Source organism: Apodemus sylvaticus, chromosome 7, assembly GCF_947179515.1.
Source record: "Apodemus sylvaticus chromosome 7, mApoSyl1.1, whole genome shotgun sequence".
NCBI lineage: Eukaryota > Metazoa > Chordata > Mammalia > Rodentia > Muridae > Apodemus > Apodemus sylvaticus.
The window spans coordinates 75,220,309-75,247,000 of record NC_067478.1 but is presented as its reverse complement, the minus strand read 5'-3'; the positions used below and the strand labels follow the sequence as shown (position 1 = coordinate 75,247,000).

Sequence of the window (26,692 nt, the reverse complement as noted above, 5' to 3'; positions counted from 1 at the left end):
TACTATTCAACAGACTACAATCATAATTCCAAACTAAATTACATTTTAAAGAAGATGATTCTTAGCAGTTGGAGGTTGTTTTGTTTTTCTTCTTCCAAGCAACTTCTTCTGCTGATATAAAGATGCTAATTTCAGGAAATATTTTTGCATGATATCATTGCTTAGGTTCCTGTGTTGTAACATATTTTCTTGCAAAAAAACATTTTAAAATATTGCCCCTCAGCATAGAAACAAACCAGTCAGCACTAAATCCCCTAAGTAAGAATGCCTCAGATCTGGGGAGTGCTAAGATCTAAGTCTGGGTTCAGCAAGAGTCAGGTAGTGAGAAACCCTTTGCAGCCTTGTAAAGACATGGCGTCTTTTCTAGGGCTCTGAACATCATACACATATTTAGACATCCAAGCCATGAAGTGATGGGAATATAGTGGTTTTCTATTCTGATGACTACGGCACAGTTGCAACTGTGGTCAAGTTAGGCTACAGCTCTGCAGGTTTTCACACAAAGATGGTTCCTATTTAAGCTAATCTCTTATAGCCTCATTACATTCTGGTGAAGTGCAGTTACATGTGCAGGAAGGGTTTGGCTTATCATGTGTCTGTATTATTTTAGAGTCTTATGCTTTGCCGGAATGAGGTCCGAGCACGAGCCCAGCTTGAGAAGCTAGCAGCAGTCTTCGTGAAACATTTTAATAAATATGAACACAGAATGGGATTCAGCTAACTCTCTTACATACAGATTACAGCTAGAGAATTATTACATATTTTTAAATATGGAATGATGAGGGGGAGAAAAAAATCTAAAAAAATAGAAAACTTTCTTCATACCTGGGTGCCAAGGACAGATGTTAACACTGCACAATGCCACAATATGAGCAATCACTGGAGGGTAGATGCTCCAGAAATAGTGATATTTGGGGGAATCTCGGAATAATGACCAAGAGATGAAAATACTGTACCAAAAGGCATGCATATGTATGTGTGTATATATATATATATGTATATATATACATATATATATATATATATAATCACTTATGTGCATTAGGTGTGTGAGCTGTCACCTAAGCAGAGATCTAGGATGAAAATGAGGCAGTGTTCTGGGGTATCCATTGAAACCAGTGTGGCCACTACATGTTGATTAAGCCTTCAGATGCTGCAAAATGTGGGCACAGCGCCATATCTGGGTTCTGCAGCTGTTTTATGATCCTCTTGCGGAATTTCTCCCGCACACGATTAAATTCCATTATGTCCATGGGATCCTCTTCAATCCAAAACTTGTGAAACTCGTGCATCAAATAGCCTGTTAGGGACAAGACAGTCATGAGTCTGCAAGGTAATCGTCCTCAGCCACATTCCAAACCTCAGTCGATGGGTTAGACTGTAACAGTCTCCATGGAGGTCACAGCAAACACCAAGTATTAGTAAGATCAGTGAAGTAGAAGCTACCAAGCTGGCTCTAATTTTCTTCTTTTGCAGCTAGTTTTTTTTTTTTTAAGATCTATCTATCTATCTATCTATCTATCTATCTATCTATTTATTTATTATATCCAAGTACACTGTAGCTATCTTCAGGCACACCAGAAGAGGGTATCAGGTCTCATACAGATGGTTGTGAGCCACCATGTGGTTGCTTGGATTTGAACTCAGGACCTTTGGAAGAACAGTCAGTGCTCTTAACCACTGAGCCATCTCTCCAGCCCCCTTGTGGCTAGTTTTAGAGAAAATGTTTACTCCACAAAGCAGAGAACAAAACAATTATGCCATCTTTTGAATATGAATCACGTTGGAAACATTCTTTTTTCTTAAGTAAAATTTTTTTAAATGTTTACGAGTTATGTATGTTTGTGTCCCTGGAGGCCAGAAGAGGGCATTGCATCCCTTGGAACTGGAGTTACAGCTGTGAGTTGCTATGTGGGCTTTGGAACTAGAAATGGGATCCTCTGGAAGGGTAGTCAGAACTCTTAACCACTGAGCCATCTCTCTAGTTCAACCTTGATTTTTGGTTCTCTCTCTGTCTCTGTCTCTCTGTCTCTCTGTCTCTCTGTCTCTCTGTCTCTCTGTCTCTCTGTCTCTCTGTCTCTCTCTGTCTCTCTCTCTCTGTCTCTGTCTCTCTCTCTCTCTCTCTCTCTCTCTCTCTCTCTCTCTCTCTCTCTCTCTCAGCAAGGTCTCTGGCTGGCCTGGAACTTGCTCTGTAGATCAGGGTAGCCTCAACTCACAGAGGTTCACTTGCCCCTGCCTTCCATGTCCTGCTTCCAGGTTAAAGGCTATGCCATCGTGCCATTATTTTCAAATGTCTCAAAAATATTTTCAAATTCTTAAAATTACATTTACTTACGTACATGTATTTTCGGTTATGTGGGTGTGTGTATGTGTGTGTGTGCATGTTTGTGGGGCCAGGGCATGATGGGTGTCTTCTCTCCATCTTATACATCAAGGCAGAGTCTCTCACTTGAACCTGGAGCTGGCCACTTCAGTTGGTCCAGCTAGCTAGCTTATTCTGGAGGGTCCCACACTCTATGTCTTCTGAGCGCTGGGACTGCAGATGGGTCACCATGCCCACCCACTTGGTATTTATATGGATTCTGGGGATCTGAACTCTGGTCCTTGTGTTTGCAAGGCAAGTGCTCTACCCAGTAAGTCACTTCCCTGCATCCCAAGAACTTACTCTAAAAGACCGACGGTGACTCCTTCGTCCTTCTCAGTCGAACTAAGCTAACACAATGGTCCAGCCTTTCAGAATCACTCCACTCTGCTTCTTTTCCCTTTTGATATTTAACTTAACTAAAGTTTTAAATTACCCAGACGCACCAAACAGGGGCATTTAACCTTCTATTATGAGACAGTAAGGATTGTAAATCAAATCTGAGCTGCAGAGTCTTTATGCGGTTCAATATTCAAATGCTCATGTCTTTCAAAGCTCTTCTTGTCTATGAACACTCTGGAGTGGAAACTTTCTGGGAACAAATATCAAATATTTAAATCTGTTTATTGTTTCTTTCTTCCCTTCTTTCTGTCCCACTGCATGCTTTCACACACATCTAAAACACTGAAATGTGAATACTTCCTTTAAAAGGCAATATTATATATTTGTATGTAGAAAACCCAAATGCAACTGCAGGTCCCTCTATGAAATAATAAACATAAGATAAATAAGGAAATAATCACAGTTTAAAAAGAAGAAAAAGTGAATGCTTTATAGTTGTTCTTTGCTTTAACTTTAGAAGGTGCGAGGAAGTAGTCAGAACCATGGAGAGGATGCTGGTTGGAATCTCCGTTCTTTTATGTTCACATATAAAGAGAAAGCAGGAGGAGGAGAAGGGCGAGGAATGGGGGCATAGGAAGAGAACACAGAACAAACATACTCAACGGAATACCAAGGGAAAGCCAACAGCTTTTCCTCTGTAACTGACAACATATGCAACCGCTTTCAACATAATCCTATAAACAGTCTGAAAACATCATTTGTTCCCTGTCTTGCTGCACAGTATTTGAGGTTTCCTTCCCCAATAAACATTGTGGTGGCGACCTGTTCTCACCCTTTCATCTCCCCATGTTGCATGTTTAGGAATATTTGCACATATTGAAGAACTCAGTCACAAAAGTGTAGGAGAAATGGTTGAGAGAACAATTATTTTCTATTTATTTCAGGTTGTCTATTCTGTTCTTTCTTCTCTTCTTTCTTTTGACAAGATCTCTTGCAGGTCAGTCTGATCTCGAACTCACTAAGTTGCAGAAGACCTTGAATGCTTGCCTGATTCTCCTGTCTGCCCCTCCCCAGTGCATTATCATGCCTGGTGTTTATAGTACTGAGGATTGAACCTAGGGCCTTGTATGTGCTAGAACACCTTACTGGGTAAACTACATCCCCATTCCACTTCTTTCAGGCCAATGGAATTTACTGCATATTAACGTTTCTGATGGAGGCATTTACTTCCCTTACCCAGCTGGCCTTGAGGCTACACATAAACTGACTACCAGGAAAACTGCAAATCAAGTCCACTGCCTTGCATTGTACCCATCCCAGGAGTTGCCTGATCTGTATCCACTCATATGACCCTGCCCAAGGCTGCTTCCAGGTTTGGATGCCTCTAGGAACAACTCTGACAGAGGAGGGAATAATTTGGTTTTTGTATTTTTAAAAGGCCTTGGTAGGTAGCCCTGGCTAGACTTTAATTTGTAATCCTCCTGCTTCATCCCAAGATTCTTATAAGGTTTTAGAGCAGAAAACTGTTGGCCTTTGCTTCATGGAACAAATCTAGTCCTTCTCTGAAACTTGTAGTGCACTTTGTGTCCAGACCTCATCTTCTCTTCGGGCTAAGCGTCTGGCCCTCCCATCATAGAGCATATGCAGTGAGTGAGTGTCTGGCCCTCTCACATAGCACATGTGCAGTGAGTGAGTGATGGAGAATGTTTGTCCTATTTATTTTAGCACTATTTCTTCCGATTCCTGCATCCCCCTCACCCCAAAGAACTTAACCCCCTGTCCATTTTAGTGAGTGCAAAGGTCCTAAAATATCTCAGGAATAACCTGGAGTAATTTGTTAAACGTGCAGATCTACCCAGACTCAGCCAGAGTGAACCACATATCATTGAAGTTTCAAAACTTTAGGTCTATAAGACTCCATCTTCTTAAGTTTCCTACCCCAGGCCTCTTTCCAGGAATGTTTTAATTGATATTGTTATAAAAGAAATGAATGAACATTCATAATTTATTCTTTTCTTAATATATTAAACACACATATACTTCCCCCAATGGGTCTGAGCTCAAATAAACATACTTGAGCCATTCTTGCTAGGAGAGTCAGATTGCTTTTTCTTTCTTATTTATTTATTCTTTTCTCATATATTATACCCTGGCCACACTTTCCCCTCCCTTGTCTCCTCCCAGCCCCTCCCCATAGCCCCCCTTTCTCTCACATCCACTTCTCCTCTGTTTCCCTTTAGAAAAGAGGAGGCCTCTCAGGGACACCAACCAAGCACAGCATAACAAATTATAATACGCCCAGGCATAGGCCTCATATTAAGGCTGGATGCAGCAACCCAGTAGGAGGAAAACGGTCACTAATGCAGGCCAGAGCGCCTGAAGTAGCCTCCCACTGCCACTGTTAGGAGTTCCACAAATAACACCAAATTACACAGCCATGATGCCTATGCAGAAGACCTAGTGCTGATGTATACAGGCTCCCTGATTGCAGGTCCAGTCTCTGTGAGCCCCTATAAGTCCTGCTTAGCTGATTCTTCAGGCAATGTTTTTGTGGTGCCCTTGATCTCTCCAGTACCTACAATCCCTCCTCCCCCTCTTCCACAAGATTCCTCACACTCTGTCTGCCTAATGTTTTTGGCTGTGGGTGAGAGTCAGATTTCTAATATTATAAATTAAAATCATCCATGATGTGTCCATCTCATTAGCATACTCCTGTTGACAGTGATAAAAACTAATGATCCCAAAACCAACTTTTAAATTTGAGTTTTGGCTCTGTTTGCATGATACAACGTGATAATTTGATGCACGAATATGATGTGGACTATCAAATCAGAATATGTAGCATCTTTAGCTCCTTTTAATGAATAATTTATTTTCTATAGTACACATAAAGATGCCCACTTTTCTACACTGTGCAGATACCCATCTTACTCTTAAGGGGATGTAATATATCACACAGTTATAGAAGAACTCAAACATGGTTTTTTCTCCCATTTTTCTCTGGTGCACAAAATTACAGAAGACTATTTCTGAGAGTGATGATGCTTTATAATCTGACACCGTTTTCATAATACGTTCTCTATTCTCTAAGTACAAATGTGAACTGTAAATACTGTAGACAGATTCCTCAAGACTCTCCCTATGTTATCAGAAAAATGTAGAAAGACTAAATAACACCATGGCAATAAGGCTCCCAAAATAAATATTATTCTACTCATGTATGTATTATTACACAACATTCAATGATTCATTTGGCCAACTGTCTGATCGACCCATGTACCAATTATGCATGTAATAGATACACTATTAGACACTGAGGATGCAGAAAACAGTAGAGTTCTCATGTTTCCTAATTCTGTCTTTTGGAGAGAGAGAGATGGGTATTCAATTTCTGACAATGATTTGTTATCTGAGACAGCTAACAAAGTAGTGTGGAAAGGGGATGGAGAAAACAGAGTCAATCTATCGCTTCTAGCTTTCAATTTCATTCATTTCCCAGTGCTGTGGGTTGCCCAAGCAGATTTTCTATCTCTGTCTTACAGATGTGGGCACTGGGTTCTTCCAGGAAGCTTGAATAGTGCATAATCACGCAGTGAGCAGCTGGACGCCAGGGCTGAAGGAGGCTGTCATCCCGTCCTCAGAACAGGCTGCCTCTCCCGGTGCCCTCTGTTCCTCCGGTGCTTATTTCTATGTAACAGTTCCTTCTCAGGAAGGTCAGAGGAAAGATAACCTCCTCCCTCTTCCTAGCTTGCCCTTTCCTCTGATCACTACACCTAGCCTTACCCCATTACCGTTGAGCTCTGTGTTCAGTGGTGCTTCAGATTGGATGTCACATTTACAACGCAGTGCCTCGCCAGCACAGCTTTCACTAAGATTGTAATGTCAGGACGATGGAGCCATTACATTCTTATTTCCGTTCCTCTGGATGGAATACTTGTTTTGAATACTAATTTGCCTCGCCATCTGAAGCCTGCTGCATAGTTATTGCTGTTTAAATGTGTCTTGGCTTCGCCTCGCTGCATCCTTCCTGTTAGCAGCAAGCAAAGGCATGTGCAAGGACACAGACAACTGCAAGCAAATGACAGTGGAGACGTGCAGAAGTGACCATACCCAATAGAGGGACAACGAACCCAGGGCACAGTGTGCCTCTTCTAGCGATGCCCATTCTCTCTGTCCACAACCCGATCTGTTAGGGATTGCTGCTCTTTCTACAACCTGAAGAGTATCCTGGGAAATAAGATTCTGCTTTATGCTTACTTCTTTGGACTAGGAGCCTTTTGAAAAAGCCTATCAATTGGGTAATACTGAAACATTTCCATATCAGTTACACCCTCTTTTCCCCTGAAAAGAGGATCATTCAATATTGTAGAATCTCAACCAACCATCCATCCATCCCTCCATTCATCCATCCACCCATCCACTATATAGTTACTAAATACTCTCTACTAGGCTGATCATATACCAATGAACAAAACATCTACTCCTACCCTTAAATGCCAGGTTTTGTTTTCCTCGGAGATGTTGGTTGCTGTGTGGTTCTGATTTTTATTTCCAGGCAGATGAATTAAAAGTTGGTAGGCAGAGCCCTTCTAACCCATCAGGGCTCTATGGCATCTCATAGAAATACCTTCAGTCTGCCTCAAATTAATCTCATTGTATTTTCCCTTACAAGAACTTCCATGATTTCTCTAGGAAAGATGGAAAGTACAGAAGAGGGGAACTTATTTTATTTTTTGTAGACTTTTTGTCTTATATTGTTTTCTTTAGTCATTTATTATCTTTTTTTGATATTTTCTTTATTTACATTTCAAATGTTATCCCCTTTCCCAGTCCCCCCCAGAAACCCCCTATCCCATCACCCCTCCTCCTGCTTCTATGAGGGTGTTCCCCTACCCACACACCAACTCCTGCCCTCCACCCTGGCATTCCAATAGGGGAACTTATAAAAGTCTAAGGAAACACATTATTGTCATGCTTTTGTTCTCCAAAATGGCTCAAATTTCTTTAGGGTCCATTCTGGATTCTTCTTTTAAACTGCCTGTGTTGTATCTAATCAACACTGCCCTCTCTACTATACTGCTTGGATCTGCCGTGCCTCCCAGCTTTATGGCTTGTGTCCTTGGCACATCTCTGGCTGGACCGCTCAGTGCCCATCACTTTACTTTGCCGCTCACCCTTCAGTGTTCACTGAAAGTGGTGTTGCTTTAGGGAGCTCTCTGCCTCTGAGCCTGGGTGGGCAGTGACAGCAATATACCTTTGCAACGCTTTAAAACAGTATCTGGACTTCCCAGTGTGTTGAACATATTTGTTTGGAGGCCACTGTTCTTCAGTATACACCCTGATCTGCAGTAAAATCCCAGTAATATCCGTTGGAGATAGAATTGTTACGGGAGTGAATATAATCATCCAGTGGTCAAAACAGGCGCTACAAAATGTCATGTGAGCGGACTTATCTTTCCTACTGACGAGTTATAAAGTAAGTCTTTCTTTAAATATTCTTTTCGCTCTTATCAGTTATTCTTGCATTGTTCAGCACGGAGAGTTTAATATGTTTTGATGGGAAAACAAAGCCCCATGAAAGACAGTAAGTACCTTCTATCCTGACCCTTGTTCTATAGTCGAGTCGGCGGATTCTTTTGACAGCTCCACATAAGCTGCATTCCATTTGGGGGATGCTTTTGAAACCCCTATGTACAGAACATGAGGGCTTAGCTCCTGTTCACAGGTCCAGCTATACTCATTTGTCACTGCTTTCTTAACCAAGGACTAACTGTCTACTTCACTCATGTACTTAGTTTTCAATTCATTTAACTATAAACCACTTTCCCCAAGGATGCCAAATGCACCCTAGGTATGTTAGAACATGGTGGATGTGCTCTCAGTTCCAGAGCTTTGTCAAATTTCATGACTGTTCTCATGAAAATGGTCTCCCCAGGTGGGAAACCTCCTGGGGCCCTTTCCATCATCTGAAGGCTCCCTTCATTTTCTTTCTGGAAAGATCTGTTGTGTAGGTTCATTTATTCCTCCAAGAATCACTCTTCTATTTTTGTAGAAATGTTATATTTTTCAAGAGTTTCCTGATCAAGTTATAGGGAAGTAAAATATTGAAGACCTTGCATTTATTTTAAAAAAGTCTCTCCTATTTTGATACTCACTATTCAATTGATAAGTGATACTGGGAATATAATTTGAAATTATAAATTATAATTCCTGTATTCCACCTTAAGTTTTTGTAGCTGCCATTCTATGGTGTTTTAGAATAAAAATGCTGCTCTTGAGAAGTCTAGTATAATCTCAATTCCAAAGTTTTTGAGTGACAGTCTTGAAAAATTTCAGGATTACTTCTTTACAATGTCATAATATCTCACAGTGACATAGACCTTGGTTTGGTAGATCTTAATCTATTATGTTGATGCTTAGAACTTAAAATATGAAAATCCTTCCTTCAGGCCTAAAATTTTACTATATTAATTAATTAATTGTGTGTGTGTGTGTGTGTGTATGTGGAAAGGTCAGAGGACAAACTGTGAGAATTGGTTCTCACCTTCTATCATGTGGGTTTGGGGATTAAACTCAGGCCTTCAGGCCTAGCAGCAAGTGTCCTTACCCACAAAGCCATCTTGCTTAGCCTGATATTTTTCCTTTTAAGAAACTTTTCATAAAACTCTTTTTTTCATCTATATTCTAAGCAAGTCTTTCAACATTACTTTCTAATCTTCTTGTGAATTTTATTTCTGTCAAAACGTAGGACCTCGTAGTCAATTCAGGTTGTCTGCATTCTTCAGAGTTACATCATGTTAAGATCAGAGGGAGACAGACAAAAGTCATGCCCGAAGTTGACATATTGCATATCATATAAAAGCTGGGGAAAAGAAATATCCATGATGCCCAGAAGTATAAGCACAGGTGTTTCAGTGAGAAAACTGAGACAAAAAAGTTAAGCGCAAAGGAATTTCCTCAAAGGGCCCAAGGTAGCTCCTTCACAGTGACTTCTTCAGCCGTGACCCTTGTCTGGAGTGTTCTATAGAAACCCATACTGATAATTAAACAACAGACACTTACAGAATGTTTGTTGGAAGTGAGACAGTGTCGGAGCTTCGGGGGCGATGTTGTAGAAATGTGTTTTTAGAGCGCCGCTCACGAGTAGATTATATGCCAGGTCAGTGATATTGATGCCCACAATTGCAAAGGAGTACCTGCAGGTAGGAGGCAGGAAATCCACAAGTGTTGTAACATGGGATAGAAGCACTTCGAAAGCTGATAGCCTGGGTTCTAAATCCCTATGAACTCATCAGAGTGGCAAGCCACCCGATCATCTCTACCATATCAAAGTCTTGTCTTTTAACTTTATCACAAAGTTTCAGTAGCATGTGCTAAGAGAATTGACAGTTTATGTGCTTTGACCTGGTAATTCCATTTCCAAACATGTGTTAGGTCAGTGTCCAAAGATGATACAGCTTTATATATAAGATTATTTATTACAGCAGTATTTATCATGGTGAGACACAGAAACCATTTGTGATGGTTTGTATATGCTTGGCCCAGGGAGTGGCACTATGAGAAGGTGTGGCCCTGTTTGAGTAGGTGTGGCCTCATTGGAGTAGGTGTATCACTGTGGTTATGGGCTTTAATACCCTAGTCCTAGCTGCCTGGAAGCAAGTATTCTGCTAGCAAGTATTCTTCATCAGATGAAGATGTAGAACTCTCAGCTCCTCCTGTACCATGTCTGCCTGGATGCTGCCATGTTCCTGCCCTCCTGATGATATTGGACTGAACCTCTGAATCTGTAAGCCAGCCCCAATTAAATGTGGTCTTTTATAAGCCTTGCCTTGGTCATGGTATTTGTTCACAGCAGTAAAACCCTAACTAAAACACCATTCAAATATTCTAAAAAGATTCCTAGAGAAATTATGGAAAATTTTGGTGCTAACTAAATTATGGTAATATTATAGCTAGCTAAAATTGCATTTGTAGAGATGTTAAAGTAAGATACATGCATAGAACACGCTGAGAGTTAGTGTAGGTGCACATGTGAATGAGAAATGGCTGCAATGAAAAGCTCTGAGTGGTAACTATAGATGTGCAAAAGTGATAAGGCTGGCTGGATTTTGGTCCATATTCCCATGTTTTCCTAAATTTACCTTTTTTATATCAGAAGGATTTATCACCACAAAGTATATTTTATGTCCCTCTTCTACAGAAAGGGAACAGAATATTTAAATTCTGTTGTTTTAAGTCCAGCATAAAAATAAGTCTAATGAAATAGACCATTAATAACATTGGTTACTTTGTTTGTTTGTTTGTGTGTGCATATGATCTTATGTTCCACAACTTGTGTGTGTGTGTGTGTGTGTGTGTGTGTAGATCAGGAGATGATTTGAGCTTCCTTTCCTTCTACATATAGGTTCCAGGAATCAAACTGAGATTATCAGGCTCAGCGGCAAGTATGTTTCCTGCTAAGCCATGTTACTAGGTACTAAAAGTAAAAATTGTAAATAATTTTCAAAATTTACTTTATTATTTGTTGTGAGTATTGGTGTTCTGTCTGTCTGTCTGTGTGTGTCCTGTGTGAGTACCTTTTCCCATGGAGACAAATAAAAGGCATTAGATCTCCCAGAACTGGAGTTATAGACAGTTGGGAGTTACCACATGGGGGCTGGGAATCAGACCCAACTTTGCTATCTCTGGACCAAGATTTTCATGTACAATCCCACACTTACCCGATTGCTTTATCCATCTTTTTCTTTTCCCATTCTGTTTTGCTAAATTTGCTGAAAGAAAGAACCAGTAAACAAATTAACACTTAATATATTTAATTTGTTCTTGCTCCTCTTGAATGCTTACATTAAACTGTTAACTACACAGAGACATACGTAACTCTGTTATCACACTGAGTCTCAATATATCACTGCTAAGAGTAACTGTGTAAGCTCCACATGGGGACACATCTGCAATCCATCTAACATCTAACTTGCATTGTTGCTTTTAGAGTTGGTATATTCAACCTGACCAGTTTTAGCTAACTTACATATACATATAGTTAACAATTTTAGTATCAACATAACGTAACATAACATAACCTTGTGTCAAAAACAAACTTTAGCATTGGAGTTACATGCAATTTTTAAATCCATCCAAGAAGGAAAAAGGGAGAATTTTCTAGAGCAAATGGAAAATGGCACACTGCAAACACTCATGTAATACCACAACACACACACACACACACACACACACACACACACACACACACACACACAGAGAGAGAGAGAGAGAGAGAGAGAGAGAGAGAGAAATGTGTTTTCTACTCTGAATGACTGAGCACGAGGCCAAATCACTGTTGGAATTCATGTTAAAATGTTCTATTTCAAAAGTGTGGTTCCTAACCAACAAACTAAACTAAAGCGTCACCAGGAAAGTTTTACCTCTAAAAAAAGATTCATCTTCAAAATGAATTGAATTGCATGTGAAATTTAAAAATTTCTTAAGTATCCACTTTCTCTTCAACAAAGCTTTGAAAGTTCAGTGTGTCTGTAAGTCTTGTCTGTACATTTGTTAAGTGAAATCTTTGTCTGCATTTGAAATGTAAGGCCAAGTAGCTTCCACTTATTTGACTACTTATAAGATATCTCCCAGAAAAACAAACAAAAATCAACAGGCATAATTCTCCTTTTAAAGTTGCATCTATCTTTATCCTGTCAAGTTACTTTAGGACTCTATAAATAGTCCCAAAAGCCAATAATGTATCATGCTTGCTGAAGGGCATCTTGGATCATATTCTTAGTACATATATTTTTGTTTCACACTCGAATACCTGAAATATGTAGGGTCTGATAGAAGCGATGATGATACCATAATTGGTCAAAACATACCTCTTTCAGGTAATTACATAAGAAATATATTAGCATTTTCAAGCTCTTATGATCACATCTGGTGACCTTCACCATCAGTTTGAAACAACTAATACAAAACCTTCTTTCTCTTTGACTGGATTGTAGCTTGAGGGATAAACTGTGTTCCTACTCAGCATGCATACAAGGCCAGTCTTCTTAAGAGTTGTCCACAGTGTCTCCAGCCACAAGAGACCATGATGCGAAGCCTCTGTCTATCTCCCTTGCTTGAGGATGACTCACCAATGAAATTAATCTCCCTTCAATGGTTATTCAAAAATATTGTAAGCTTATTATTACTTCCCCAGATCACAGATCATCCATGGCTACTGGTTCTGATCTGCAAACACCACTTGGAAAGACACACAGACCTTCAGCCAACTTTAATTACAGGGAGTTCAGAGGCTCCACAACGTACAACTGTGCAATCCAGAAGATATAGTTTAAAAGTCAAAATAGCTTGAGTTTGATCATGTAATCTATCAAGAAACAGCTAGCTGATGATAATGTTTTTCTTAAAATAAATAAAAATACAGAAAATAAATTTTTAATCTTATGAAAGACTATAAACGCAAGTGTGGGAAAGTCATGTAATTTAGTGAACCTTAGCCAAATAGAGTCAGGAGGAAAATAATAGTGACATCAGTGAAATAAAAACACAAGTCAACAGATTCCTGAATTTTAAGACTGACAAAATAAAACTATATGTTTATTTAGCCAGTAATATTTAAGCATTATCAGGTGGAAGACAAAATAAAATCTTATGGGACCAGATAAAATAGGAGGAACTCTTATGAGAAGAGGCACTCTTCAGAATGATCAAATTGGAAATACATCAGTCAAGGCCGGGAGTGGTAAGCCATGCCCCTAATCCCAGTGCTCAGGAGACAGAGGCAGGCTGAGTTCTGTGAGTTTGAGGCCAGCCTTGTCTACAGAGTGAGCACCAGGCCATCCAGAGATATATAAATTCTTTTGAGACTGTGTCTCAAAAAATTACTAATAGAAGATCAATTTTTCACTATGCACAAAAGTTCCAAGTAAAATGTCTCTTGAGGGAATTAGGTCATGTGTGTGGATGTTCATCTTTTTAAAGAACATCTTTAAATGTCCTTCAAGCCAGTTATAGTTCTGGCTTCTTGACCCTTTCAGTTTGGCTTTTAGCTCATAAAAATGCAGTCCGCAAATAATAAACTCTATCAGATTAAAAGCTGGTGATATTTGCCTTTAAATCTTAGAAATTCTAAAATAGAAGCAAAACAAAACACAAAAACAAAGAAAAATACCTTATTTCCTCCTTAGTGATATCCCTATTCAGTCAAAGAAAAAAAAATCAAGTAAATGAAATGAAAATACAATTCTGAACTTTAAAGCAAAATAGATTTTGTAAATCCTTTCTCGGTTGGCCTTTGACCTCATGACTTCCATTTCCGTCTATGCCCACAGCACACTCCCTTGTTTCTGAATCCTTCCCTCCAAGTATGTCCCTCTATGCTCATCTTTGAATTTTCCTAGACACTCTTGACACACACTTACTCAAAGGACGCCACTCTACTTTCTAAATCCTGAGATGCACATCTGGAGTGTTAACCTTCTTGTTTAGCGCCTGCCCAAAGGGCTAGCGAGGACACTTTAAGCTTGGCTTCCAGTGAACTGGCTCTTCCGATATTCTTCTCTACAGATCCATGTGAGAAATGATATTTACTGACCCAAAAAGCAAACGCATTTTTTAGTTTGAACAATTACCTGCATTTTGGATGAACAGAGTCGGAGAGAACCTGCTGAGCCACAGTGGCATCCCGTTCTGCGAAATATCTGCAGGGAGAGGTAAGGAACACCGTGACTGCACCGTCTGCGAGAAGGCCACCCTCATGTGATGGTGGTGAGGGGCACATGGCACTCAGAGGTACACACTGGCGTGACTCCACTCTTCTGGAGCCAAGAGACTTGAAAACTTAATTATGAACGTTGTTACTGCCCAGGGAGCTGAGTACATAACTGAGCGTTATATATAAGGGGTCAGGTGATTGAACGAAATGAAGACCTCCCCAGAGGCAAAAGATGGAGAAAAGCAACATGGCAAAGGGGAATGGGAACTCCAGGTCCGTTCTTTCTTCTTCTCTTCCCTCCTCTCCCTTCCCCTTCACTTCCCTTTCCCTACCCTTCTTGTACACCCACTCTTTCTCTGTCTTCTTTCCTTTTTCCTTCTGTCCTTCCTTTCTTCCTATTTCCCTCCCCCCTTACACAGTGCCTCTGCAGCTCGGGCTGGCATTGAACCCATTAGACAGCCAAGGATGAGCCCTGATCCCCTTGATCTTTTCTGTCTCCCAAGAGTTAGGATTTCAGGTGTGAGCCAGGATGCCCAGATCAAATGCATCTTTCTTAGAAAGCAGTCACACTGTATTTGGGTTCTTGATGATTAGAAAACATCTCATAGGACTTAATGGTGTTAATAAACAACTAAATTTCTGCCTTAGGGGCATGGAATTAGCAATGAACTTCCATAAAACACACAAAAACTCATACAACCTCAAAAGTGCCTCATAAAAGTATTTAACACAGGTAATAATAAAGCTATAGCAAAGTTACAGATGCACGCCTATATAATTTATCATAGAAATCTAAAGGGGTACAGGGAAATTCAAAGCAGGCACTTTAGATTTATTTATTTATTTTGTGTGTCTGTGCACATGTGGAAGTCAGAGAACATCTTAATGCTCAGCTCTCTCCTTCCACCATGAAGGTCTCAGGCTGAAACTCGGGTCAATGAAGGAGGCAGCCGCAGTTTCCCCGCTGAGGCAGTTCAAGGCCCAGGACTGATCAGTTCTTAGAGGTATATATTGAAATACGAGACGTGAAATGACAAATGGTCTAGGATTGTCAGTAAGTTTTTAGTGTGTGTGTGTGTGTTTTGGTCTAAAATTATTGTTGCAATTTTCGAGTTTAGGTCATCAATATAAGAGGTTTTTGCATGTGGCTTAAAGTTTTACATAATAAAAAATTTAAAAGTACATATCTAAGAGTTGCTTTAAACATTTTTATGAAATCTGTTATAGTACAGGCAAGGTGCTGGCAAGTTTTAAAGTTGTAGGAGCCTGACTCTCTCTTCAGAGGAAATACACAATCTTCCAGCATCTCCTGGGATGTGACTTTTGAAAGTGATGACCCTTCTTTGCAGTTTCAGTCCCAGCAGGCTAGCACATTGCTCTCATGCTCAATCATTCTTTATTTTACTCACTGCAAGTTGTAAAGTCCCAGGAGACCCATTCCTCGGAAATCTGTTTTCGGATCATCTCCTTGGAAGCCAATCTCACACCACTGCTTAGAAATCCGAGACTCCAGTGGAGTGTTGGGCTTCAGGAACTCCCATAGCTGGGGACAGAAAAAAAAAAAAGGAGCATCCGTGGGTGTGCACACATCTTATTGGCTCAGATGCTGTGGGCTGTATTCTGACAAGGGGATTTTCAAAGGTGAACATAGACACATAAATTGCAATAGCAGTTCTCAAAGGTGACCCAACACCTATCTGGGTTGTATGATTAAAAAAAAAAGCCAAAAGTGTTATTTCTCACGAAGAGCAAGAGGCTTTTACTCTCAACTCAAGGGTGAGCCGTAGAATGCTTTTGTGGAGCTGTTGCTTTGAAGAAAATGGGATGCATACATGTATAGTCTGGTATTTTAAACCTTCATATTTTGTTCCTAATTAAATAAAGTAAAGTGATAAATAATATCTTGCAGAAATGCTCTTGGGGGGCTCTAAAATATGAAATCTACAAGGAAAAGGGAGATTGGAAATGTTGAGGTCACCTGCCGTTCATCTCCACAGAAACCTCTTTCTAACATTACACCGATATGCTCAGCATGAACACCATGAATAAAAACAACATTGAGCGTGGAGGTGAGAGGTCAACCTTGGATGTCACTCCCCAGTCCTCAAAGTGGACTGGCTTGAGTTTCACTTCTTAGGTCTTACTGTGACGGGTGTAAGAGCAAATACTACACAGCTGGCTGAAGAGACATCGGCATCGTTCATGAGTGAGCCTCAAAATACATCAGTGTCTTGAAGAGTTGCCTAAAATAATCCCATTCAAAATCAACTGTCCGTACCAGTGGAAAATACAAATTCAGAACATTGTACTCTTCACTGCGTTATAAATTTAGTTTATTTTCCAGGTTTTCTGTAGAAAACTACATTTAGCACACATCATAGTGATAGAGGTAGGTCAATGGAAGACAGGTACTGACGTCCATGGTTCTCTATAAGTGTGTAATGCTCACACATAAATGCAGCCCTGAGCCTCCTGATGTAAGGGCTGGGAACTGAGTTTGGGTCCCATGGAAGCACAGGGAGGGTTCTTAACTGCTGAGCCGTCTCTCCATCCCCACAAATATTATATACATTCAAATTACTATATTTTGTTTCTTTGTGTGTGTGTGTGTGTGTGTGTGTGTGTATGTGGTGGTTATATGTCTTAGTATGTGGGTGTGTGTGATGTGTGTATACATGTTGCACATGTCTGTACACTTGAGTGGGGCCCAAGGTTGGTACTGAGTGTCTTCCTCAACTGGTCATTACCTCACTTTATTGTTTTGATACAAGGACTCTCAGTGAACCTGGAGCTCACTGATTCAGCTCGACTAGATGGTCACATGGCCATGTGGGAGCTCATGACCAGTGAGCTTCAAGGAGCTTTTTCAGGGTGCTGCAGATTTAAATTGCAGGCCCTCATGCTCACTCAGTAAGCACTTCCGCTGACGGCCTTTTCTCCAGGCTGAGATCGAGTCCCAGAATTCCGTACAAAAGCTTGGATCGATGGCTCATGCTTTTATTGCTAGTTCTGGGGATGTAGAGAGGGAGGTGACACTGACATTTGCTAGTTCCAGATGAACTACAAACACTGTCTCACAAGGCAAGGTGGGTGGCTTCTAAGGAGTGACATCCAAGGTTGACTTCTCACATCCACGGTCACATGTACAAGTGGGCACAGGCACCCACAGTTGTGTAAGAGCACACACACACACACAACACTGCCATTCACTTCCATGTGCTGGCGTTTTAATGGACATGATGCTAATATTACTTCATCATAAGATACAACATTTATGCTGGTCTCACAGCACAACCCTTCAACTTATCCAAAGGTACAGAGATGTCAGACACAGTGGTACATGCTTGAAATCATAGCACACGGCAGGTAGAGACAGGCAGGTGGATCAGGAGTTCAAGGTCAGCCTTGGTTTCACAGAGAATAAGGCCAGTCTGGGTTAGCTGAGCTATAAACGGAGTGAGCAAACCCTGCACATGATCTTTCTAGTGACGTTGGGCAGAGAGCTGTGTTGGCTCTGCTGTAACTGCTTTCTTTTGTCTTTGTAGTAGAATAGCAGCCAGGGATAACAGAAACACTCCCACGTGGCTATGTAACCAAAGTGCTACAAATGGTGGAAGGTCAGAATGTCTGTGGTCTTGTTTGCTGACTCTTGTCCAAACTATTTAGTGAGGTAGGAAGCAGGGGTGTCATCACCCACCTATAGATCGCGCTTGAAATTGGGCAATTATACACCAACACTGGCCAGGCTCTGCAGACACAGGGTCAGACCAGGCATGGTTTCCTCTGAAGAAACAGTGCATAATTGAGTGCCTTTCTAATGATGTGAGCTTGCATAGTTACTAAGAGCTCAGCCTCAGTTTTCTTACCCAGATCTTCAAATGAAGATACAGTAGATCAGCACAGTGTGTTTGTGAGAATTAACATGGAGAGCCCCGGTGCAAAATTTACTGTAGTGATTGGAATGCAGCAAACATCCAGCAACTGTTTGAATATTATGACTTTATTACTTTTATACTTGGAATTCAAATACCCAGAAGGGCAGAATAAAGATCCTGCTGCCGTGTGTGTTTGGGAAGGATAGAGACTATGTCACAATATTTAAGGATTTTTAGAGCCAGGAGGTTCCTTCCTTGAGAATAGTAACAGGAGGAATGAACAAGGTCCTGGGCACTTGGGTGTCTGTTATGGATGGGGACGCAGGAGATGAGCTCAGAGAGCTCGACTGCGGAGGAGCTGAAGCTCTGGGCATATGGAGTCTACTGCAGTGCAGGCGTCGGAAGTTGTGTGTGAGAAGCGTCTTTCATGCAGCGCAGACTGAGCTTCCGGCCCCAGGCATCTCGCTTAGGCCCCCTCAGTGCTGTAGAGGTGTGTAGGGGTTAGGATGGCCAGACTTGTCTCTCACAACCTCGCTCGTGGTATTTAGAAGACGGAGGGAAAGAGTCTAAAGGCCAGGGTGTCTCACACCTGTTACCTCCGCATTTTGGAAGCTTAGGCAGGAGGATTGCCACAAATTCAAGGACCTGCTTGGCCACATAGTGAGTTCAGGACCAACTCACAATAATAGGTGAGAGTTTGTCTCAAAACAGTCAAACACCAAACACAAAGTGCCAAACTTAATGGTAACTGTTCTGGCTTTATTATTTACTAGATACATGATAGTCAGATCCTAAACTAACACAAATGTCACTTTCTCATCTCTAAATAATAACCACCCTGATTCGTTAGCCATGACATCAGAATAATAGCATGTACAGAGCCAAATCCTAACCATCGATAAAAGTTGACAGACTGTTCGAGTGTCTGAAGTACACTACGTGGGTTGAGATAAACTCATTTAGCAAACAGGACTTGGGTGCCTGCTCTGTGCCATCTTTAGCTGACCTTAACATATAGCTAAGTATGATGGCTAATCTTGGTTGTTAACTTGACTACATCTGAAAAACCCAAGCTCCTGTGAAAGGTTTTTATTGGATGGACCATTTGAAGTGGGAAGACCCACCCTAAATCTGGGCCACTTCTTCTGGTGAACGCCCCCACCTCCCCACCCCCACACACAATAAAGGTCATGGAAGAAGGAAGAAGCTTTGGGGTTTTTCAGCCTGCTTGTTCCCACTCTCATTGGAAAGTTCCTCTGTCTTGTTCTCGAGCCTTTTTGGTGCTAGAACCATCAAGTGGATCAACTGCTTCAGGATGTCAACACAGCCTGAAAACTGGCAGCTCTCTGGGAATACCCTGGGACTCGGCTCCAGATTGGAATGGATGAGACACCAGTCTTGTGGATTAAACAGCTGCCGGATCTATCAGGAGGCAGCCATTGGATGGCCTTGATCCATGGCTGGAAAGCCACTCTAGTGAATCCCCTTTTAATATCTATATACTCACTGTCAGTTCCTTTACTTTATAGAACCCTGACTAATACACTGAGGAACTACAGTAGGTCATGCATCCACCCATCTGTCTGTCTGTCTGACTGTCTCTGTCTGTCTCTGCCTCCCCTGCCTTGACATCCACTACAAGCCAGCTCACATGAGACGAGCCACACGGCAGGCACACAGATGCCATGAGCTAATGTTGAGTCGATCTCAGCATTGCGAAGCACTTAAGACATGTATAGCCAGGCTGTTAATTACACTGATTCCTTTCCTTTTCATTCACCTTGATCCTGGCCATTACATCATTTTGTGAGCTTGACCATCAGAAAATGGTCAGGAGGATGGGCAATAGGAGAAGGCAGAAGGCAGCAAGTAGGCTAGCTAAAGTTAACAGGGGAGAAAGTGAAGGAATGCTATGGCCAAGAATGAAGTTTCTTTAGTTTGTAATGATCACTTCTGACCCAGCACTAATTAGTAGAGACAAACTATTTTTTTTTTAGTGGATCACCAGTTTAAGTACCTGCTCACACAGAAACACACACTCACACAAAACACAAGATGCATTTTAAAAAGTACATATGTTGATACTTTCAAACAAGATAAAAAGTGATTCCTTCTGTTTTTTGTTGTTGTTGTTGTTGTTGTTGTTTGTTTTTAAAGATTCGTTTTTAATATGGCTACTCATGCTTGAGTGTAGGTGCCTTCAGAGGCCAGCAGAGGGCATCAGCTCTCCCGAGCTGGAGCTCCCTGCTGTGGGTGCAGGGAACCCAACCTTAAACCCCAAGCTCTCTAGGGGTGTAAGCCATCTCTCTAGCCCCTCCCTACATTTTGTCACTGCCTATTTGAATTTTAGGACAGGGCAGAGAAGCACTTGATGCTGGAAGAGCATCTATTTTCAGAAGTGAATGTCTAAAACATTTAAGTTTAATTAGTACTTCCAAACGTTGGTCTGAATGTTCTTGTTTGGAATTTAATTACTTCTTATTTTGGTGTTTTGTGGAAAGTTTTATTACTGTCTGATGAAGCTGCAGTATCAGCTCTCAGAAGATATGAAGCAAGAAGTACTTACAACTCCACATTACTTTGCTGGCAGTTTAAACGTAGCAAGTATAAACCTTTACCTCCTCTTTGACTATTTGCCAAGTCACATGAATAAATAATCAGCACAAGGATCTTGGGTAATTTCCCCAGAGGGCTATTGCTGAAGCAGAAATCAACCTCATTGTCTTGGATGTGCATTAAAGTCGTAAGTAAAAACCCCATGACAGTCTGACAAATGCCGCCTCATTTCTCCTACAGCTTTCAACGCATTTGAAACAATCCACACTCGAGCCAAGTGTGAGATGACCCTCCCCCATACAAATCACCTCAGATGTTTTCTCAGATTATAAAAGTCAACTGACCGACAGGCTTTAAGGTTGATTCCTTGTATGAATTTTCTGATGAAAACTATACATCCAGCTAGGAAGAGAACTCAGACCTGCCCATCTGTTGCCGCACCCATCTCTTACTCATCTTTGTTCCTACAGTGCACAGGTGAAGGGCTGGCCTGAATGCTTGGCAGCCATTGTCAGGCAGCAGCAAAGGACTCACCTTCAGAAGCATCTCTTCATGCTGCGGGTTGTCGGAATCATAGGGCTCTCTGCGCAGTTTTTCCACATCTGCAATAAGGTTTCTGTAACCCACAATTTGCAGAAGGCAAGCCTGGAGAGAGATTCCCAACCTAAAGTACAGAAGAATCAACTGTGAGGAAAAATAAGTGAGCCCATGTGCTGTTGGCATCTGCTCCCCCGGTGCTTGTATGATAGAACTTTTGAAGTAAATATTCTTATGTATATATTCTGGAATATATATTCATGTATATATTCACCATCCCTTTTTCAAAATTCTTTTTTTGTTTAGTTTTTCCAGACAGGATCTCATGCTGCAGCCCAGGCTAGCCTAGAACTCCCTCCATAGCCTTGGCTCTACTCCCATTCATGGCAATCCTCCTGTCTGAGTTTCCCATCATGCCAGCCTAGAAGCACCGTAAAAATCTTTCCCTTCATTTTAGCTTTTTCTTAAGTGCAAGTGCAAGTGCAACTGTTTGGGGAAAAAACAAAACAAAACAACCCCCCCCCCCCAAATCCAAAACAAAACAAAGACCAAGGAAGGCCTTCACGAAGGTAGTTTGAAGTGAGATTTGAAAGCAGAGCTGACGGTAGATTCTTAGGGACCATTTAGGTGGGTGCGCTAGATTTACTTCAAAAGTCTGTATGAGAAGGAGAGAGGAAGAGAAGGAAAGAGGGAGTGGCCCTCAAGGGATTCAGGACAAGAAATTTTCTGTACAAAATAAAAGAAACAAAGGTAGCAGGGATGGCTGTAGGAGGGGTAGCAGCAGCCACACCCCTGTGTGTGTAGTGTCCCAAAAGAAGCAGGAGCATACTTATCTCCACCACTCCTCTGCCAGGACTACTTATTTATGTTATCTGTTCTTTGAGTTTCATCTCAGGGCTAGGAAAAAAAAAAGCCCTATTCCTTCAATTTCCTCCCGTGGAGCATGGCTTCTGATGCCGTGTGATGGTACACATTCTGCTGTGAGTGGACAGCAGATTGAGTTTATATATTTGTGCACATCCATATGGAACAATAATAATTAAAGAAAAAGAAGCCATGAATTTGAGGGAAAGAAGGGGCAGAGCATGGGAGGGGTGGGAGGGGTGAGGGGGAGGCGGAAATGATGTAATTATATTTTAATTAAAATGTTTTTAAAATTTAGTAAAGATTTAGTGTGTGTTTGTGTGTGTTTGTGTTTGTGTGTGTGTGTGTGTGTGTGTAAATGAGTTTATGCACCATGTGCATTCAGATGCCTGCAGAAGCCAGAAAAGGGTGTCGGATACCTTGGAACTGGAGTTATTGGTGGCTGTGAGAACCCCATGTGGATCTTGGGAACCAAACTTGGTTTTTCTGCAAGAGCATTAAGTGCCCCTAACTGTGAGGTCGTGTCTCCAGGCCAAGAGAAGATTTTGTAACTAGTAACTACGCAGTTAAATCAATCAGCTTACTAGTTCACAAGACTAGTGATAGATGTTGTAGAGACTAGGAGAAAATGGAGTTTTTCTGACTGAACTCCCAGACAGATCAAGACATAGAGCAGTGCCTAGCACACTCTAAAGCTCAACTCTGTCTCCATCTTGGTTAACTAATAGTCTTTCTCAGCAGTGACATCTGAAGTCCTCATGCAAACAGATCTAAAAGACAGTTTGATTGTTACCTACCTCAAAGTATCTCTAAATATACCTGCCTTTAGAGTTTATTCTATCTAATGCCTTTAAGGTCAAAATTTTACTGAAAAATTGCTGCACCCAGTGGAAAATATAAAGCTAAATTTAAATGTCACGAACATTGCCAACTGCATTTTAATACTTCCAAGATGAGAAGAATAAATTATAAAGTTCTAAAATATTCATATAAAAACCATCTCTTCCTCCCACACATGCCTGTCTTCTTGACAAGCAGGTAGGAACTGTCTCTAAGATTATCAGCCCTGCACAATGGAATATTCATGAGGGAACTGAAGGAATATTCTAGATGGAGCAGAACCAGTTTGAGCACATTATGATTTGAACACGTGCAATTAATGCAAAGCACCGACATCAAGTGACGTCCTGCTGACCAACAGGCTTCCCTGACCTTGCATTTGATACCAGCTTGCACACCCCCTTTTCCCCTTCGTGTCAACAGGACCACAAACTCACAAACCAGAAGACTGACACCACTGACATTTATGAACATGAAGAGCCCCCATTTTTTATTTATAATTCATCTGAAAATCAAAACACTACAGATGGCTATTCTAAAGAGAAAGGAAAAGGGAGAGGGAAAGGAAGGGGAAGGGAGAGGGAGGGGGAGGGGAAGGGAAAAGAGAGGGGAGGGGGAAGGTGAGAGAGGAGAAGGGAAGGGGGAGGGGGAGGAGAGGGGAAAGAGAAGGGAGGGGAAGGGGAGGTGGGAAGGGGAAGGGTAGGGGAGGTGGGAGGGAAGGGGGATGGGGGAGGGAAGGGGAAAGGGAGGGAGGAGGGGAGGGGAAGGGGAGGAGTATCCATGTTCTGTATTTCTCACATACAAGTCTAATTCTTACTGTGGATTGATGTCAGGGTTAATTTGTTTCAATTCCATGATGTCATCAATAGTCTTTTCAATAGCATCAGGATGAACACTCACTGATGTCTGCAACAGCTGGAAAACATCTTTCAGTCAGTTTCTTTCATTAGCACCAATGGCGTCAGTAATACTTCTTGGGCAGGAGGCTTCGGGTACTACACTTCTGTATGAAAGCAGGCGCTGGAAGCAGGCTGAGTCAGTGAGTGTGCGGGAATTCCGGTGCCTCCTGGGATTCCATAGCTGGGGAGCGCCACTGTCCTGGTCACAGTACTCGGCACAGAGCAGGCGCATAGAAGGCGTGCGATCTGCTTTATTTCTCACTATTGTCGATTGTTTAAAGCTATTTGTATTACACTAACACATCTCCCTTTTCATCCTATAGACAAGGGCTCTGGAGACATAGTCTAAAGCAGTGGTTCTCCACCTTCCTAGTGCTGCCACCCTTTAACACAGTTCTTCATGTTGTCCCCCAACCATAAAATTATTTCATTGCTACTTCATAACTGTAATTTTTGCTACAGTTATGAATCATAATGTAAATATTTGAGTTTTCTGATAGTCTTAGGTCACCTCCAGGAAAGGGTCACTTGACCTTCAAGATGGGGACCACTGGTCTAAAGATTGCCAAGTTCAAGAAGATAAGATAAAATCATCAAAATTCTTGCGAAATAAAGTTTTTTTCCTTGTGTAGATAGTCAATTGTGTAATCATTTTAAAAAATATTTATTTTATTTTATATGTATGGGTGTTTTGCCTGAATGTGTGTCTGTGCACCATGTGCATGAAGTGCACTTGAAAGTCAGAAGATAGTTACAGATGGCTTTGAGCCCTATGGGTGCTGGCACCTTGGGTCCTCCAGAGAGCTTCTAATCACTGAGCCCTCTCTAGTCCTGTGTATTATTTTTATCATTAATATAGTCGATTCTCTGATTTCATTGGAAAAATCTCAAGTATAAAGTTAAGTGGTTTGATTACTGTGCTATCAAACAGATAAATGAGAAACTCATTTTATAATAACTGATGCAGTTATTATAAAATGAGTGAATTCAATACTAAATTAAAGTTTACAAGTCTGCCTAGAAACTGTCATATATGTAAAAATGAATGTTAGCAATGAGCTAACCACTTTGTTTATATTAGCTTTTAGTCAGAGATGACTTTTTTACTCTTGAAATGTTTATTTTAGGTTTTATTGTCTTTAAAGTTTTTTCTTTATTACATTGTGTATATGCCTGTGTGTGTGTGTGTGGGGGGTCACAGTCAGAGGACAAACCTGAAGGAGTCCTTTTGTCCCTGTGGGACCTGGGCATCAAACTACCTTCATAGGCTGGGTCACCTCACTGTCCCACAATTTTATAGTCGATTCCCTGATTTCATTGGAAAAATCTCAAGAATAAAGTTAAATGGTTTGATTATTGTGCTATCAAACAGATAGCTGATGCTGTTATTATAAAATGAGTGAATTCGATACTAAATTAAACTCAATGAAAAGTTATCGAAAAGTGAGAAACTAATTTTTATTTACCTTGCTTTTTGAATCCCTCAGTGACGTTTCTGTTAAGGCAATGACATACACACAAAATGTCATTAGAAATGATGCTTTATGAGTGTGAATATTACAGAAATATGCATTGCAACCTCAATCCCACCAACTCTGAATCCCACCAACTCTGAATCCCACCAACTCTGAATCCCACCAACTCTGAATCCCACCAACTCTGAATCCTGCCCTCCCTTTTGCTCAGTGCTCACCAATTTTCATGGTTCTGGAAGCTCCAGGTTTGGTGCCGTAGCAAATCCTTTGCAGTTCACACCTTCCGGTGAGCTTCCGCATCACAAACTTCATGCAGCGCCACAAAAATTTACAGTAAAAATATAGGCACACCTGGATCAACATCCTGTGGGGAACAAAAGACAGCACCCTTCCGATAGAAAGCTGCGAGAGAACAGAAGCAGAGAAGCAGCCGCCACCAGCAAGAAAAGAAGCCGGGGAAGAAAACCAGCCATTAGACTTCAGTGTCCGTCCACGGGGTTCTTTACTCCACTCCAGAGAGTGACAGTTACTATGGCTACAGGACGCCAGCAAGCTGAGGGTAAAACCCTGAGATTCTTCTACCATCTTTGTCTAAAACATTTTGGAATTCAGTCCGTGTTAATATTGCCTCCGCCTGAGACATGGGGTGGGTGTGCCTCCTATTGCCTGGACTGACGGCTGCTCAGGTCCCCCACAGCCCCACCCGACACCCACCGTCTCCAGCCGTCCTTTAAGGTCCTCTACTCACAGTCCACCGCTGGCATTTTCTCCTTCTCTCTCTCCCTCTCTTCCTCTCTCCCTCTCTCCCTCTCTCCCTCTCTCCCTCTCTCCCTCTCTCCCTCTCTCCCTCTCTCCCTCTCTCCCTCTCTCCCTCTCTCCCTCTCTCCCTCTCCTCCCCCCCTCTCTCTCTCCAACCTCTCCTGTCTCCCTATGTGGTCCCTTGCCCATTGCTGTTCTCCTTTGGCTGACTGGCTACTGACCAATACCAGTATTCATTGCTTCTGCCCTAAAACTTCCCTATCCCCACCAATTTGCGGAGGAGGCACTTGTGACCTTTTACTCTTCCTCCATGGGGACAGTGATTTAAACTTTCCAAGTTACCCCAGCAAACCAAGGATCATGCTGTCTCCAACATACATGTATTTGCATGTAACCGAACTTGTGACTTTGTTTTTTATGTAGATTTTCTTTTTAAAAACGGAAGTGGCTGCTCCTTTGTGCTATTGTTC

The 26,692-nt window shown here is 41.5% G+C and overlaps 1 protein-coding gene across 2 annotated transcripts; it reads right to left on the bottom strand.

The window, feature by feature from the left end:
• Positions 1-1,127: 1,127 nt before the first annotated feature.
• Positions 1,128-25,826, bottom strand: Elmod1 (ELMO domain containing 1). 2 transcript variants are annotated; one of them, XM_052189476.1, is made up of 10 exons: positions 25,682-25,826; positions 25,455-25,483; positions 23,907-24,004; positions 21,383-21,512; positions 15,827-15,960; positions 14,335-14,403; positions 13,875-13,898; positions 11,425-11,475; positions 9,767-9,900; positions 1,128-1,300 (listed from the first exon to the last, which is right to left on the bottom strand). In XM_052189476.1, the coding sequence occupies exons 1-10, from the start codon at positions 25,824-25,826 to the stop codon at positions 1,128-1,130; spliced, it is 987 nt and encodes a 328-aa protein (XP_052045436.1). The 2 variants fall into 2 exon arrangements, with proteins under 2 accessions (XP_052045436.1, XP_052045437.1); XM_052189477.1 differs by lacking the exon at positions 13,875-13,898.
• Positions 25,827-26,692: the final 866 nt, after the last annotated feature.